The 15,660-nt window shown below is 38.7% G+C and overlaps 1 protein-coding gene across 1 annotated transcript in view; it reads left to right on the top strand.

The window, feature by feature from the left end:
* The window catches only part of LOC100250302 (pentatricopeptide repeat-containing protein At4g04790, mitochondrial), a 63,454-nt gene that overhangs the window by 21,277 nt on the left and 26,517 nt on the right, over positions 1 to 15,660 (top strand). The window contains exons 4-7 of the mRNA XM_010646034.3: positions 9,664 to 9,843; positions 10,270 to 10,334; positions 14,101 to 14,208; positions 14,378 to 14,491. Of these exons, the coding sequence (XP_010644336.1) occupies positions 9,664 to 9,843; positions 10,270 to 10,334; positions 14,101 to 14,208; positions 14,378 to 14,491 (467 nt within the window). The remainder of the gene's footprint in view (positions 1 to 9,663; positions 9,844 to 10,269; positions 10,335 to 14,100; positions 14,209 to 14,377; positions 14,492 to 15,660) is intronic.

The following is a 15,660-nucleotide window of genomic DNA, read 5'->3' as shown; positions in this document are numbered from 1 at the left end:
GCCAAGGATAGCAAGACTCGGATTGTATTTAACTTTGCAACTGGTGCAAAAGTTTCTTGAAAATCAATCCCATAGGTTTGTGTAAATCCTTTGGCCACCAACCTTGCCTTGTACCGGTCTATCCTCCCATCTGCCCTGTATTTGACATTGAAGACCCACTTACAACCCACGGGGTGTTTTCCTTGTGGTAATTTCGTAATCTTCCAAGTGTCATTCTTTTGCAGTGCTTGTATTTCTTCATTCACTGCCTTTCTCCACTCAGGATGCTGTAAGGCCTCTTGCATGCAGTTTGGGAGAGCAATTGATGTAGGACAACCCTAGGATGGTTGCTTACACTCAAGGGTAGGTGGGCTAGGGTTTTATTTTTAGGGTGTAAGGAGAGGAACAAGGAATAAACTTTATGGTAGAGAAAATTATAAGATAAGAAATAGAGAGAAAGAAGAAACAATGAAGAAAAGATGGAAAACCTTAGAGTCTCACTAAGGCCTTCTAGGAGTCTCACCTAGAAGAAAATCAATGGAGTCTCACCATTGAGGGTTGCAACCTTGCAATGAAAGAAAGTATAATATTATTCATCAAAATTCATTCCTTTGATTTACATTGATTAGCCTATTTATAGGCTTCTCTAAGAAATCCAAAGTCTACTAGGACTCTAATAACCTATTCTACTAGGACTCTAATAACCTATCATGACTCAAATTCTAATTATATTATAACTCAACTAGCTAATCCTAATTAGACTCCAACAAATACCAATCCCTATTCAATTCTAATTAATATTACCAATCCCTATTCAATTCTAATTAATATTAATCCTACTTAAAGTTTACTTAGGTCTTCCCTTTCTTCCTTGAATAAACTTTAAAAGGCTTTCCCCCATCAGCAATACTCTCCATATTTGTGATGAGAGCTCGAAGATTAGGAGATAGCTTCTCATAGGACACAAATTTTGAGATGGGATGTTGAGTACAACATCTTACTCCCTTTCTATGGGCCACGGGCCTATTGAGATCATCCATAGAGTCAATGTCATCAGTAATAACAGGAGAATCAATATTACCTTGAATGACTTCGGTGGGATTTGATTTCGGGTCATCAGTTTGACAAGGCACAGGAGGAAGCTCAGGATGTAGGTCCACCGGTTTAGGGTTCTTCTGACGCCTTGAGTAAACTTGAAGTTCTTTGCCAATGGACTCCTTGTCTCCTTGAATCTGACGTGACTCTGATGGTGGTCCATCCGGTGCCATAGATGGTTCACTGGAAAAATTAGGTTCTGGCACCCCAAAGTCAGGCACGGGCACATCCCAAAACTGATATTCTGCTTGCTGATTGACTGGATTCTCCCCCTGAATATGAGTTTTGGTGTAAAAAGGTACATTCTCAAGAAAGGTCACGTCCATAATGTTATAGGTTTTCCGAGTGGAAGGACAATAGCACTTATACCCCTTTTGATAAGAGGAATAACCAATAAAGATACACTTGACAGACTTGGGATCATGTTTACTTCGTTGATGCGGAGGGAGATGAACATATGCAGAACATCCAAAGACCTTGAGAGGTATATCAGTTATAATCCGCTTTAGAGGAAAGTTTTTGGAAAGGGTTTGGCATGGAGTATCAAATTTCAAGACTCTAGAAGGCATCCTATTTATTAGGTATGTAGCATTTAAAACAACCTATCCCCAGAATTGTTTTGGGACATGAGTGGTAAACCTAATAGATCGGGCTACCTCTAGAAGGTGTCGATTTTTTTTCTCAGCTATCCCATTCTGTTGTGGGGTATCAATGCAGGAACTTTGGTGAATAATCCCATTTTCTAGAAGATAATTTCCGAGTATAACATTAAAGTACTCCCTGACATTGTCTATTCTAAACACTTGGATCTTAGCTTGAAATTGTGTTTGAATCATGGAATGAAAGAATTTGAAGATAGAACCTGCCTCTGATTTTTCCTTCATGAGAAATACCCACGTAACTCGAGTATGGTCATCAACAAAGCTAACAAACCATCTATCCCCAGAGATATTGTGAACACGAGAGGGTCCCCAAATGTCGCTATGAATAATGGAAAAAGGTTTTGATGGTTTGTAATTTTGGGATGGATAAGAGTTACGACAATGCTTAGAAAATTGGCAAATCTCACATTGGAAAAGTTTGGGATTTTTGTTTTTAAATAGTGCTGGAAACATCTTTGATAAGTACGTAAAATTTGGGTGTCCTAGGCAATAATGCAGTAACATGATGGTACTTTCTTTATTTGAATCTAAAGACAGGTTTAACCTAGGATCAGGAGTAGAGAAAGATACATGATGTGCTTGAGAGTCTTGTTTTCCAGCTGCCCTAAACCAGTAGAGTCCTTTGCTTTCCTTAGCATTGCCAATCATCATCCCCGAAGCCAAATCCTGAAACAAACAATGAGAGGAAGAGAATTTAGCCACACAATTTAGGTCTTGGGTAAGCTTGCTGATTGACAGTAAATTGCATGAGAGCTTGGGAACCAAAAGAACTTGATTAAGAGTTAGGGTCTCGGAAATAATCACTCTTCCAATACCAGTCACGGTGGAAAGAGAGCCATCAGCGATTCTTACTTTGTAATTCTCATAGCATGGGCTACAATCATGGAGTACTGATATATCACCTGTCATGTGGTCGGAGGCACCCGAATCGATGATCCAACCTGATGAATCTTCAGTTTTTGTGTGTAAAGCAGTTAGGAAGTTACCTCTCTGAGCAGCGGATCCGGTTGAGATAACGGGGTTAGTGGATGATCCTTGGCTAAACATCTTTTGCAGCCACTCCACTTGTTCTTTGCTAAAGAGAGCAGAATCATTGGTACTTCTTTCTTTCCCTTCAGGATTTGCCACAAATGCTCGTGCCTCCTTCTCCTTGTTTGACTTCCAGTCAATGGGCTTCCCGTGTATTTTCCAACATGTTTCTTTGGTGTGACCTGGTCTGCGACAATGATCACATCATGGTCTTCCTTTCTTCTGCCTTGCATCATAGGTAGATCCTCGGGAAACAAGGGCAGTTCCTTCTTGAATGTTTGTGGAGCCTTGGGAGATGAGTGTTGATCCTTCCTGAACATTGGAGAATGGCCTTGTTCCCATCATTAGCTTCTTCCTGCTTTCTTCTCTTCTAACCTCTGAGAAAGCTTCTCGAATAGTAGGGAGAGGCTTGGTTCCAAGGATTCTCCCTCTTACTTCATCTAGGGATTTGTCTAATCCCAATAGGAACTTAAAGACCCTTTCTTTTTCAATAATCCTTTTGTATCGACTAGCATCTCCTGGGCACTCCCAATCCATGGTCTCAAACACATCCAATTGTTGCCAAAAACGACTGAGAGTGTTATAGTAGTGAGTCACAGTCATCTCACCTTGCCTTAGATCATGTAGGGTTCCCTTGATGTCAAATAGATCAGCAGTATTGTCACTATCAGAGTATGTTTCCTTTGCTACCATCCAGATTTCATGTGCAGTATCATAAAATAGAAAATTTTGACCTATTTCTGTGTCCATTGCATTGATCAGCCAAGACATAACCAGATTGTTTTCGGTGTTCCAAACCTTGAATCTTTTATCATCCTTCTTAGGCGGTTCAGTAGTGCTGAAAAGGTATTCATCCTTACCTCTGCTTGTGATAAACATCAGAACTGCCTTCGCCCATTGATGGTAGTTGTGGCCAGTTAACTTGTGCCGAGTGATGAGGAATGATGAACCTTCTGCACCACCATTGCTCATGAGTTCCTGGCCAAACATGGTTCCCGTAACGCTGCTGCTGGTTTCCGAGGCCATAGGGAAAAGTGATACCTATGAGAGACTAGACTCAAAAACAAAAACTTAAAGAAGTAACAAGTTGGAACGAAGAAGAAGATTGGTTTGCACCCAGAAAATTGGTTCTGGATTAAAACCGAGAAAGAAGTGATAGGTCCAGGCGGAATTGCTCTGATACCATGAAGATAATTGTGAGAATTTTCTTTCATATTATTTACTTTGTAGAAATATACATTTATAGGAAAATAGGAGATTACCAACAACCTGGTAATTCCTTAAAAAACTCTGTCAGATCCCACAAGAGAGGAAACTATCTTCTATCTATAGAAAATAATCTACAACTATTTACAGCTAGCAAATCTCTAATTACAGCTTGTAATATCTTCTAATTTCATCCTACAATCATCCATAAACCCGGAATTCCACAGGATCCATAGGAGTGTCTACCGGTTTACAGTCTAACATACAAGTTTCTTCCAAGATGTCTAAAGCATACTTCCTTTGGGAAAGAACCACACCGGAACTGGATTGAGCTATCTCAATCCCTAAGAAATACTTGAGTTTCCCCAAGTCTTTAGTCTGAAAGTGGGTGAAAAGGTGTTGCTTTAGTTTTTGAATACCATTCTGATCATTGCCTGTAATGACGATGTCGTTCACATGAACTACTGGATAAATACACTGCCCCGAAAAGTTATGATGATAAAAAACGGAATGGTCTGCTGTACTGCGGAACATGCCAAACTCCTGAACAACATAACTAAAACGGCTAAACCATGCTCGAGGAGATTGTTTCAAGCCATATAGAGAACGGCGTAACTTGCACACTAAACCAGACTCCCCCTGAGCAACAAAACCAGGTGGTTGCTCCATATAAACTTCCTCAGCAAGATCCCCATGAAGGAAATCATTTTTAATATCTAACTGATAAAGAGGCCAAGAACGCATAGCAGCCATGGAGAGCAATAGACAAACAGAAGCTATCTTGGCAACAGGAGAGAAAGTGTCACCATAATCAGAACCATAAATCTGAGTATAGCCTTTAGCAACCAAGCGGGCCTTAAGGCGATCAACCTAACCATCAGGGCCAACCTTAACTGCGTAGACCCAACGACAACCAACTGTAGATTTACCAGAGGGTAAAACAACAAGATCCCAAGTGCCATTGGAGTGTAAAACGGTCATTTCATCTACCATTGCCTGTCGTCAGCCTGTATGGGAAAGAGCCTCAGGAGTGCTCTTGGGAAGAGAAACAGAAGATATAGCAGAAACAAATGCAGAATAGGGTGAAGATAATCGATGGTAACTCAAAAAATTGTAAATGGGATGAGGATTACGAGTAGATCGATTACCTTTCCGAAGAGCAATGGGTAAGTCAGCAGAAGGAGGCAGAGCTAGGGCAGGAGAAGCCGAAGGGATAGGAAGTAAGTCAGCAGGTACCTTGGCCAAAGAAGGAGGAACAGCGACACGATGACGACGATGATAAACTTGAAGTGGGTGAGAAAGCACTGCATCAGGTGGGGAGATAATGGGAAGGGGTAAGACTTCAGAAACAAGAAGAGACTCAGAGGTGGAGAAGAATGGTGAGTCCTCAAAGAAAGTGACATCAGCGGAGAGAAAGTAGCGATGAATCTTAGATGAATAACAACGATAACACTTTTGAAGTCTGGAATATCCCAAGAAGATGCATTTTGTGGCTTTGGCAGAAAGTTTGTCCTGTCCAGGAGTGAGAATATGAACAAAGCAAGTACAACCAAAAACATGAAGAGGAAGGAAATAAAGTGGTTGGTCAGGGAAAAGAAGGGAATGAGGAATCTGATCGTGTAATACAGATGAGGGCATACGATTAATCAAATAACATGCTGTAAGAATAGTGTCCCCCAAAAAATGAAAAGGAACATTACTATGGAGAAGGAGAGTACGAGCTGTCTTAACAAGATGTCAATTCTTACGTTCAACTACCCCATTTTGTTGAGGAGTATGAGCACAAGAAGACTGATGAAGGATCCCATGTTGGGACATAAATGAAGTAAATGGTGCAGAAAAATATTCTCTGGCATTGTCACTGCATAACACACGAATAGAAATATTGAACTGAGTTTGGATTTCAGCATAAAATTTCTGGAAAATAGAGAATAACCCAGCTCGATTTTTTATTAAAAATAACCAAGTACATCGAGAATGGTTATCAATGAAAGTGACAAAATACTGAAATCTTAAAGTAGACGCGGTCCGACAAGGACCCCAAACATCAATGTGGACAAGTTCAAAAGGAGACTTTGCCCGATTATTCAAACGCTTTGGGAACGAGACACGAGTATGTTTCCTAAGCTGGCAGGACTCACATGCAAGAGATAACAAAGATGAAAAACGAGGGACCATTTTCTGGAACTTGGATAAATTAGGGTGGCCCAGGCGACTGTGGATGAGGAGGGGAGGATCAGTGGAAATGCAAACTGCAGGAGTTGAAGGCGAGGTGAGGTGATAAAGGCCTTGAGACTCACGTCCTATGCCAATCGTCTTCCTCGTACTCCAGTCCTGCAAAGTCACAAATTTATCAGAGAAAGTGATAGAATAGTTAAGAGTGTGAGTTATTTTGCTGATGGAAATAAGATTAAAAGGACACTCAGGGGTATAAAGGACAAAATGAAGAGGTAGGGAAGGGAGAGGATGAGCTAAACCAAAACCTTTAGCCATAGTTTGAGAACCATTAGCTAAAGTAACAGTAGGTAAGGCAGATGTAGTAGTAATAGAAGAGAAAAGATCTTTATTACCAGATATGTGATCAGAAGCGCCAGAATCTAGAATCCAAGGTCCAAGAGAAGATGTGTGGGTAAGACAAGCAGAAGCATTACTAGTCTGGGCAACAGAAGCAACAGAAGCTTACTTGGTGGCTTGATAGCGGAGATAGTCGTCATATTCGCTGTCAGTGAGGGAAATACCACGAGATGTGGAGGAATTGGGAGGCTGAGGCGGTTGAGGATCAGATGACTGGGCCACGTGGGCAGTGTGGGGAGGCCGCCCATGTAACTGATAACACCGATCACGAGTGTGGCCAAGCTTATTGCAATAGGTGCAATGAAGACGTTGGCCTCTACCTCGGTTACCACTGCGTCTTTCTTGAGAGTTAGTTTGAGAAACTAACACAGAAGAATCTGAAGTGTTATCAGATGGCAAAGTTTGAGTGGAGGAGAGACGGCGGAGGTGAGCAAACACATCATCCAAGGATGGAACGGAGGAACTACCAAGAATCTGATCGCGGACGGTCTCAAGATCTGGACGGAGGCCAATAAGTGTAAGAACCATGAAGAACTTGTCAATCTGTGTTCGTTGATCCCCAACATCAGTAGTAAGAGGCATCATGGTCAAGAGTTCCTCCTTAAGAGGGGCAATCTGACCAATATAAGTAGATAAATCCATGTCTTGTTGTTTGACATTGACAATAGATGAAGCCACCTTATAAAGACGTTGGATATCATTCGTGTATAACCCTTTCGCTTGATTCCAAAATTTAAAGCATGTTTTGTAGGCCCGAAGATGGAGCAGAATCTTAGGATCAACTGATTGCCAGAACACACTACATAACTGTGCATCTATCTTCCTCCATTGTACTCTGTCAACCTCATGGATATCCGCCTCTTGCGTAACAAGGTGATCCTCATAACCTTGACCCATAAACCAAAGCTCCACAGAGGCAGACCAACACAAATAATTTTCACTGCCAACCAATTTTTTCGAAGTAATCATAGGAGATCTAGATATGACAGAGGAAAAAATGGAACTTTTAGTAGCCATATCTACTTATCTGGAGAACGAAATATGTTTGGATCGAAGAGAGCCCTAATACGGTTTTAGATCGCGGCTGAACGAAGAAAAACCGAGGATTCGCGGCTGTGAGAGACCAAATAGTAAAGAAAAACAAATGTGACACTACCGGAAGGGTAGAAGAACACTTCCTAAGACATGTGTAGGGCTCGGGGTGGAGAGGAAGTCATTGGAGGTCGCCGGAAAGGCTGTTTAGAGGGCCGACGGAGACAAAAAACCCCAAAAAATGCACTTTCAGGGCTCGGATGGCACAAACACAGATGAAGGGTGGCTAGACGGCGTTAGGCGAGGCGGGAGGTGGAAATGCGTGGCCGAAAAGTGCTCCACGCGCCCTCACGTGCCGGCGCGTGAAGTTCAGGCCGCCGGAGAAGAAACGCGCGTGGCCGGCGCGTGGCTGAGAATCTCCCTCCGGTGCTTTGACAAAACTTGAAGATCTCCTCCTTGCGCACCTTATGGTATGGTCGGTGTTGGAAAAGGACTTCATCGAAAAAAGTCGCCGACGGTGAGGGTTTTCTGACGGCGATACGATTGATCGGAAAGCTTTAGGAGATGGGAAAGGTGATTGGAATGAAACACGATCACTGAAAGGTTTCCCAAAATTGATTCACGGATAAACCGAAAATAATTAGGGTTTTTTTTTTCTCCCTAGGCTCTAATACCATGTGAAAAGAGAGAAAAGAGAGAATCCCTAATTTTTGTCATTGAAAAACTGTTAGTAATACACATTGGACTTGGGTATATATATACATGTTAGTGGGACCCACAATACAATAAGGAAAGAAAAGGAAAAGGAAAAGTAAATAACCTAAACAACTGTACACTATCTAACAACCTCCATTAGGTTCAATTAAGTTAAATTTTGTTGGGTGTGGTCTAGGTAACCTAGGTTAGTTGGGAATTGGAGGTGTGATTAGGGATCACCATGGTATAGTACTGAGAGCTTTCTCTAAATCGATAGGAGTGGGTTAGCTATTAAGGATGAGACCTTAGCTCTATTGGAGGGCTTATTGCAAGTGAAGGATTTGGATCTTTCAAATTTTTTGGTGGAGGGAGATTTTGCCATAGTTGTCTCATGGGTGTCTAAGTTGGGGAGAGGTCCATGGAAATACAACATATGGCTTCATAAAATTCCAGATCTGGCTAGCAGCTTGGATTATTCCCTTACTTGGTTCCCTTATTCAGCTAACGAGATTGCTGATCATTTAGCTAAGCATGGAGTCAAGCAGGTTGCTTCTTTTGGAAGGGATTTTTTACCCCTTTGAATTGTACATTGCTGCATCTTTCATACATGTTCTTGTCTCATACTTGTTCAATCTAGTTATTTTGCTGTTCTTGTTAGATTTTCTCTTTTGATCGTCCTTTGTATTTTGAAAGGATATCTCATCCTTCACTTGTATCTAAAATTGATATCCATGAATGGTTAGTTTTTGATCAAAAGAAAAAAAAGGAAAGCAAAGCACATGGTATAAGTATGCTGCAAATACTTTTCTTACTTACGAAAAAAAAATGCTACAAATACTGCAGACTGACAAGTACTAATAACATATCCAGTTGTATGGTATCATTCATATTGTAATTCTAATAATCCTTACATTTTTTTTTTTAAGAAACAAACTATTCATTGATATGAGTTTTAATACTTATGTCTTTATTTTCCAGCCAAGTCTTACTTATATCTTAAAAGGCTGATACTTGTTAGTTTGTCAACTTTTGCTCGCTATCATCTGAATAGTTTAGTCATTCGCTTTGGTGATATGCAATATTAATTTTGGATTTTTGTTCTATTCTATATTGTCACTGTTAACTTGTTTATATCAATTGCCATTTATCTAAAACAATTCAAGATTCTTGATCTTCATAGGGCCTTGCTGCTGCCAATATCATTATGATTTTTATTACTTTTAGATCCTCTTAAAATTGAACAGATTCCTGAAGACAAAGTTATTTTATGACACCTCTTTTTCATTTTTTTTTTTTTGATAAGGTTATGACACCTTTTTTCATAATAATAGTCAATCAGTTTTTCCCATTTTGAATTACAATATCTTACCAGATACTGTTTATATTGCAGAAAATTATGTCTTAGCACTTTGTGAAAGTGGCCGGAAGGAGGAGCTTTTGAAAGTGTTAGAAATTATAGACATAACGAAAGTTTCATCAGTGGACTATGTGGCAAGTATCTTTAAATCTTTGGGGAGGCTGTCTCTGGCGTCCTTTATGGAGAAGTTTGTTTCGGCATTCAAAGCTTGCGGTACACTCATGATCATGTGTTTATAACAAAATTGTCAATTTGATTTTATTTTAGTGCGTTCAGGTTTCTAAAAGATTCAGTAGTTTTAACTTTTTAAGTAATTAAATTAAAGATCTGGGTTTCTGATGAAGAAGGTCCGTGTCACCCTAAAGTTCATGTTCCCTTGTATGTGCTCTAATTCAAGTATCTTCCTCTCCAATAAATGTTATCTACAATTTTAATGAAGCTATTTTCTGAACAAATTTTAAATTTTATCTCTGACATTTTAAAATTTTTTTTTTTTAATCATTTTATGGATAAGCTACCGAGGTTCTGGAACCTGTTGTACTTTATGAACATCAGAATTTGACTGCAGACTGAGGTTGTATTTGCTTTTGCGGTTCCTTGTCTTATATATTATAATGTGGTGATCTTGATAAAATGCAGATTATGGAGCAGAAGAGATCTCAGATTTCATCTTTTATTATGCTAGTAATATGCCAAATTTAGCGGTGAGGAACTTCTCATGAATGCTGGTAATGTCCTTGATGCCATGATTTTCTGAGGCTTTCTTGCTTCAAATGCAATCGGAACTTCATTATGTTTTTATGTATAAGATGCTTAAACCTTTGCTTACGTTAAGGCCCTGTTTGGTAATTGTTTTCGAAAATAGTTTTAAAAAACAGTATTTAAGAATAGTTTTCAAAAATTGTTTTTTGATGTTTTGTAAAACAAATGTCTATTTGGGTGAAATGTTTTTAATTATAAAAAAGTAAGTGAAAACAACTAAAAGATGTTATTTGAAAACACCTTGTTTCTTGTTTTTAAAAACAGGAAATTGTTTTATGTTTTTTGATTGTCAAACGTACTTTCTTGTTTTTTTTGTTTTATAGAATAGAAAACAGTTTTCAAAAACAGTTACCAAATAGATCTTAAGTTTTTGTTTCTGATGGTCGTATGGTACTTGATATCTTGGGGATATTCTCAACTTAGTGATGTTTTTTGACAATGGTATTGATGTCTTCCCTAGTGAACTGGTGAGAGTTTCTTTGTTGTTTGGTTGTTTGTTATGATTCCAACCAAATTTCATTCCTTTTTTGATGGGCTAGGAGTTAATAACCAATCCTTATAGATATGCATTTTATATTAATATACAATGAGTTTAGGAGATGACAGAGGAATGCTACTACTGGATTTGAAAATTGAAATGATGCTAGAAAGTTGTGCAACTGATGGTTGTTTGGTCAATTACTTAGTAAAGTGAACCCCTTGTTATCAGTTTTGGAAGAAGGTTGTTAGAGTGAAGTCCTTTTTGAACGTCAGGGCTAAGAGGTGCGATGGCTACATATCTTTTTTATCATTCATTGAAAGGGAAGGAAAAGTTTTGCATGATGACCATTGGAACTACATTTATGTGGCTAGCTTTTTGTATGGATCAATTCCGGCATCTTTGATGTGGACAAGAGGCTTCGATGGGGGATTATGTGGTGTGGGTTGAAGATGGCTTGTTTTGGAATGTGGTCTTTATTGTGAAATTTCCATGACACACAGCTGAAGGTAATGGTTTCTTTGTTACGGTATTAGCTCATCATGCAAACATGACAATACTGGAATATTAGTAACAAAAAGGAAAATAACTTTAATATAGTAGAAAAACATGTTAAGACTTATTTAATTCAAAAGACAAAATCACACACAGGCAGACACACATTTTGCTCGGAAACTTGTCTATTTTGAATTTCCAGCCCCACTACAAGCCCTTGTCACCTGGGTTGGGGTTTGTGGGCAACAGAGAAAGTTAAATTGTAAGGGTAGAAGGGGCTAGACCGTAAAATATTTGGATTCACATGATCGTTGGGCTTTCTAGTGGTGTAGACATTCTTTCTGTTGAAAAGCTAACTTGGCTAACTAGTTGGTGGTTCATGTGGATCAGCAATTTATCATGAAATGATAAATATGCATGGACAATATTAATATTAGTAGTTTGTACTGGTCATATTCTCATGCTATTAGCATGAGGCATTTGGTGCAGGAATGCGGAAATATATTAGAAGATTATGGGAGAGGGTTTTTTGTGCTTTCATAGTGGCTTGGGTTCTTTTGTAAGGGGGTGAGTTGTTCTATACTGTAACTATTTGAGTCGCTTCTTTAGCGCCTCTTTTGAATATACATATTACTTACTGATAAAAAAACAAAATATTAGAAGATTATGGGAACAGTTCAGCCTTAAAAACTCTTTTCTGGTCAGGAATGGGCTGATGACTTATTTCTAGTTGGTAGATGGCTAGGGGACTGCCCTTTGAAAGTAGCCTTCTCTATGCTTTACAGTTTCAGTTTGTCCAAAAATGCTGAAGTGTCAGATGTAGAAGGTTGGGGAGGCTGGAGGACACTCATCCCTTGATTTCATACGACACTTTTAGGATTAGGAGATGAAGAAGGTGGATGAGTTCTTGGATCTCATTCAGGCTGTTAGGCTCCAAGAAAAGATTCCAGTAGAAATCCTTTTATAATTTCTTATGTATTCAAGAAGTCTGGAGTACTTATGTTCCTTTAAAGACTATTATTTTTTTGCTTGGTAGGCAAGTGTGGGAAATATACTAACCATTGATCTCCTTATGAGGAGACGGTGGGCAATTGTAAACAAATATGATCTTTTGTGAATTTAAAGAAGAATCAGCAAATCACATTCGTATCCTTTGTAAAAAAACCAGACAGCTATGGGACATGTTATGGACTATGTATGAGCTACAGTGGGTACTTTCTGGTTTCTGTAAAAATCTTCTGTTGGGGATGGAAGAATCTAGGATTGGACCAACATTAGTGGAAGGTATGACAAATGGCTTACCTTTGTTGTTTTGGTGCAATTGGAGAGCATGATGCCTGGATTCTCAAGGAGAAAGTGCTTTCTGATAAAAAATTGAAGGAGACTGTGTTAAGATGCTGTGGAATGTTCTGGAGTCCCTTTGCAGTTGGAGTATTGTACACTGTTGGATTTCATAAATAGTCTGAGTTGTAGTTGAGAAGACCCTATGAATCCCTTTGTCCTTAGTGGTGCATGCTATGCAAAGGAGATGGAGAGTCGATTGACCACCTTTTTCTACATTGCCCTTTAACTATTGGGCTTTGGCACAAGCTCTTCAATCTAGCAAGGTTGGATTGGGTTCCACCAAGGAGTATCGAGGACATGATGATTATTGCATTTAGAGGTTTGGGGAATTCAATTAGAGGCAAGACACTTTGGCAAATCACTTGCCGCACTTTGTTGTGGATTGTGTGGCAATAGAGAAACACTAGGATTTTTGAGGATGAGGGGAGATCGGAGGGGATGTTATGGGATTTACTTCATTTCTATTCCTCTCTATGGGCCTCTAGTTTTGTTGCTTTTAGAGGAGTTCCTCTTAGTGTTTTATAACTCAACTGGACTACAGTTTGTGATTCAAAACTTTGAGATGGTTGGGGATTATCTTTGTATATAATTTTCTTTAGAGGGGTGTATTTTTACTTTGATCAAATTCTGTATTTTGAGGGAAGGACCTCTCATCCTTCTCTTGTATCTTTACTACTATTAATACAATATTCTTCGTTTCTGATAAAAAAAATAAAAATAGTCTGAGTTGTGGATAGTTGGTTTTAGTTTTTACCCTTTTTTGGATGGGTGATTCGATTTATTCTCTCTTTTGGGCACTCCTATAAACCCCCATGTACATAGGTTGTCCCCTCTTTTGGTTAGGTGTCCTTTAATATATCCTTTGTTTGCTTATCGAAAACCTGATGCTCAAACTACAAAAACTGCTAGCATGTGTTCATGCAAGGGCAGTCAATTATATCTGAGATTTTAAAAAATTAGTATATTTCCTATGGATTTCCAAAATGTTCTCATTTTAGTAGGATGTGTGTGCAGATATGCAAGCTGTGTCTCTGTTTGTCTTTTGAACATAAAACTGAAATTGGACTGATATCCAAATGAAAATTCTGGAATTTCATGGATTTTATTCATTTTCGAATGCTTTATCAAAAGTTGGAAATTGTTTCGAGTTTATTTTGTCTATTCAATTTGTCAAAGAGTGTTGGAATTATTTTTTTCTGGACTGCGATGGTATATGCATTTTGTATCAGTCTATCTGCATTCTCCATGCTATTTGAAGTTGTAATATTGATTTCATTAACTGGAAGATGCTGGGTGTTTAGAAATTCCCCATACTAGTATTTTTGGTTTCATTTATGCTGTTTATCTGAAGGCTTTTATATCTCATTACAAGTGACTGCTGAATATTGAAGGTTGAAGATGTTATTTTAAAATTCAAAGACTTGCATGCGCAACTGGTTGTGACACCTTCATCCACGTCATATAATAAGCTTGTTACATATTGTTGCGATTCCTTCAAGGTATGAATTTATCAGAGTTTTTTCCTTCCCCCCACCTTCTCTTCCTTCCTTCTTCCTCCCCTCTCTATTCCAATGACTTAAATGAGTAGAATTTTCAGGTTCCCTATTACTATTTGTTCATTAGAAGATTCTGTTGAAATTTGTTATATTTTTAATTATTTCAATGTAGGTGCATGCAGCTCTTGATATAGTTGACCAAATGTGTGAAGCAGGTTTAACCTTATCAATAGAGATGTTCCATTCTATACTACGTGCAAGTGAGGAGAGCTTTGAGTTTAACTTGGTACGTTGAATTCTTTCTACTTCTTCCACTCTCCTTTATATCATATGAGAATTATGTCTTGTGTCCTTGTCATGTTGATATAAATTTAGGAGTGTTATATACTTCAAATCTTGGCATATACCATGTTTTCTAATTTCTTGATGGAAAAGTAAAAATATTATTAACAATGCCTAACAAAAGTTTACAAATGTCACCAAATGACAAGGAAATAGAAGGGATAACAAAAAAACAGCTCTCTTCTGTTAACTAGAACCCAACCAACCAACAAGATCTAATGGATATAAAAAAAAAAGGGTCATTGAAGTCTCATCTTAGAACCTTCTTGCCCAAAGCAAAGAGATTGCAGGAACAGGATTTTGAGAAGCTATTCTAATTGTTCCATTTTTTAAAACAATTTGTGAATTCTCTCCTTCCAAATGATTCAGAACAAGTAGAAAGGGGCAACCTTGTATGCATTCCTATGGTTCTTCTCACAAGAGTTCCATGCTAACTTGTAGATTAGAATCAATTTGGGATGAAGTGGAAGAGAAGTTTTGTAGAAGACTATCATTGTGGAAAAAACATTATATTTCAAAAAGAGGGAAGCTTATGTTGATTAGAAGTATTTTATTGAGCTTGCCAATTTACTACATGTCTTTATTTGTAATCCTTAGAAAGGTTAGATTGAGCTTAGAGAAGATTCAAAGTAGCTTTCCTTGGGGAGGTGAGACTTTGGAGAAAAAGACTCATTTGGTTAGTTGGTCAATTGTTTGTACATATAAGAGAAAGGAGGGGTTGGGAGTTAGAAGTCTCTCTCTCCTGAATCAGGCCCTCCTTGGTAAGTGGAGCTAGGGATATATTTCTGATGGGGATGCTTTTTGGAAGCAGATTATAGAGTTGAAGTATGAGAAAGAAGGAGCGGGTTGGCACCCTTGTGAAGTTTAGGGGTGGTTATGGGGTTGGTGTTTGTAAAGCCATTAGGAAGAAGATATTGTTTTTAGTAGAACCTCCTTTGAAGTGGGTAATGATAGAAGGGTTAAGTTTTGGATGGAAAGATGGTGTGAGGAGGAGCTCTTGTGTATTTCCTTTCTTTCTTTGTGTGCATTGGCTTTGTCAAAGGAGGCCTAGGTAGTGGAGTTGTGGGATGACATAGGAGGGCTGGGACATTGGATCCTGAGCTTCACTAGGCA

This window comes from Vitis vinifera, chromosome 19 (assembly GCF_030704535.1).
Source record: "Vitis vinifera cultivar Pinot Noir 40024 chromosome 19, ASM3070453v1".
Lineage (NCBI taxonomy): Eukaryota > Viridiplantae > Streptophyta > Magnoliopsida > Vitales > Vitaceae > Vitis > Vitis vinifera.
Note: the sequence above shows the minus strand (reverse complement) of the source record. Positions and strands in the feature narration are given on the sequence as shown.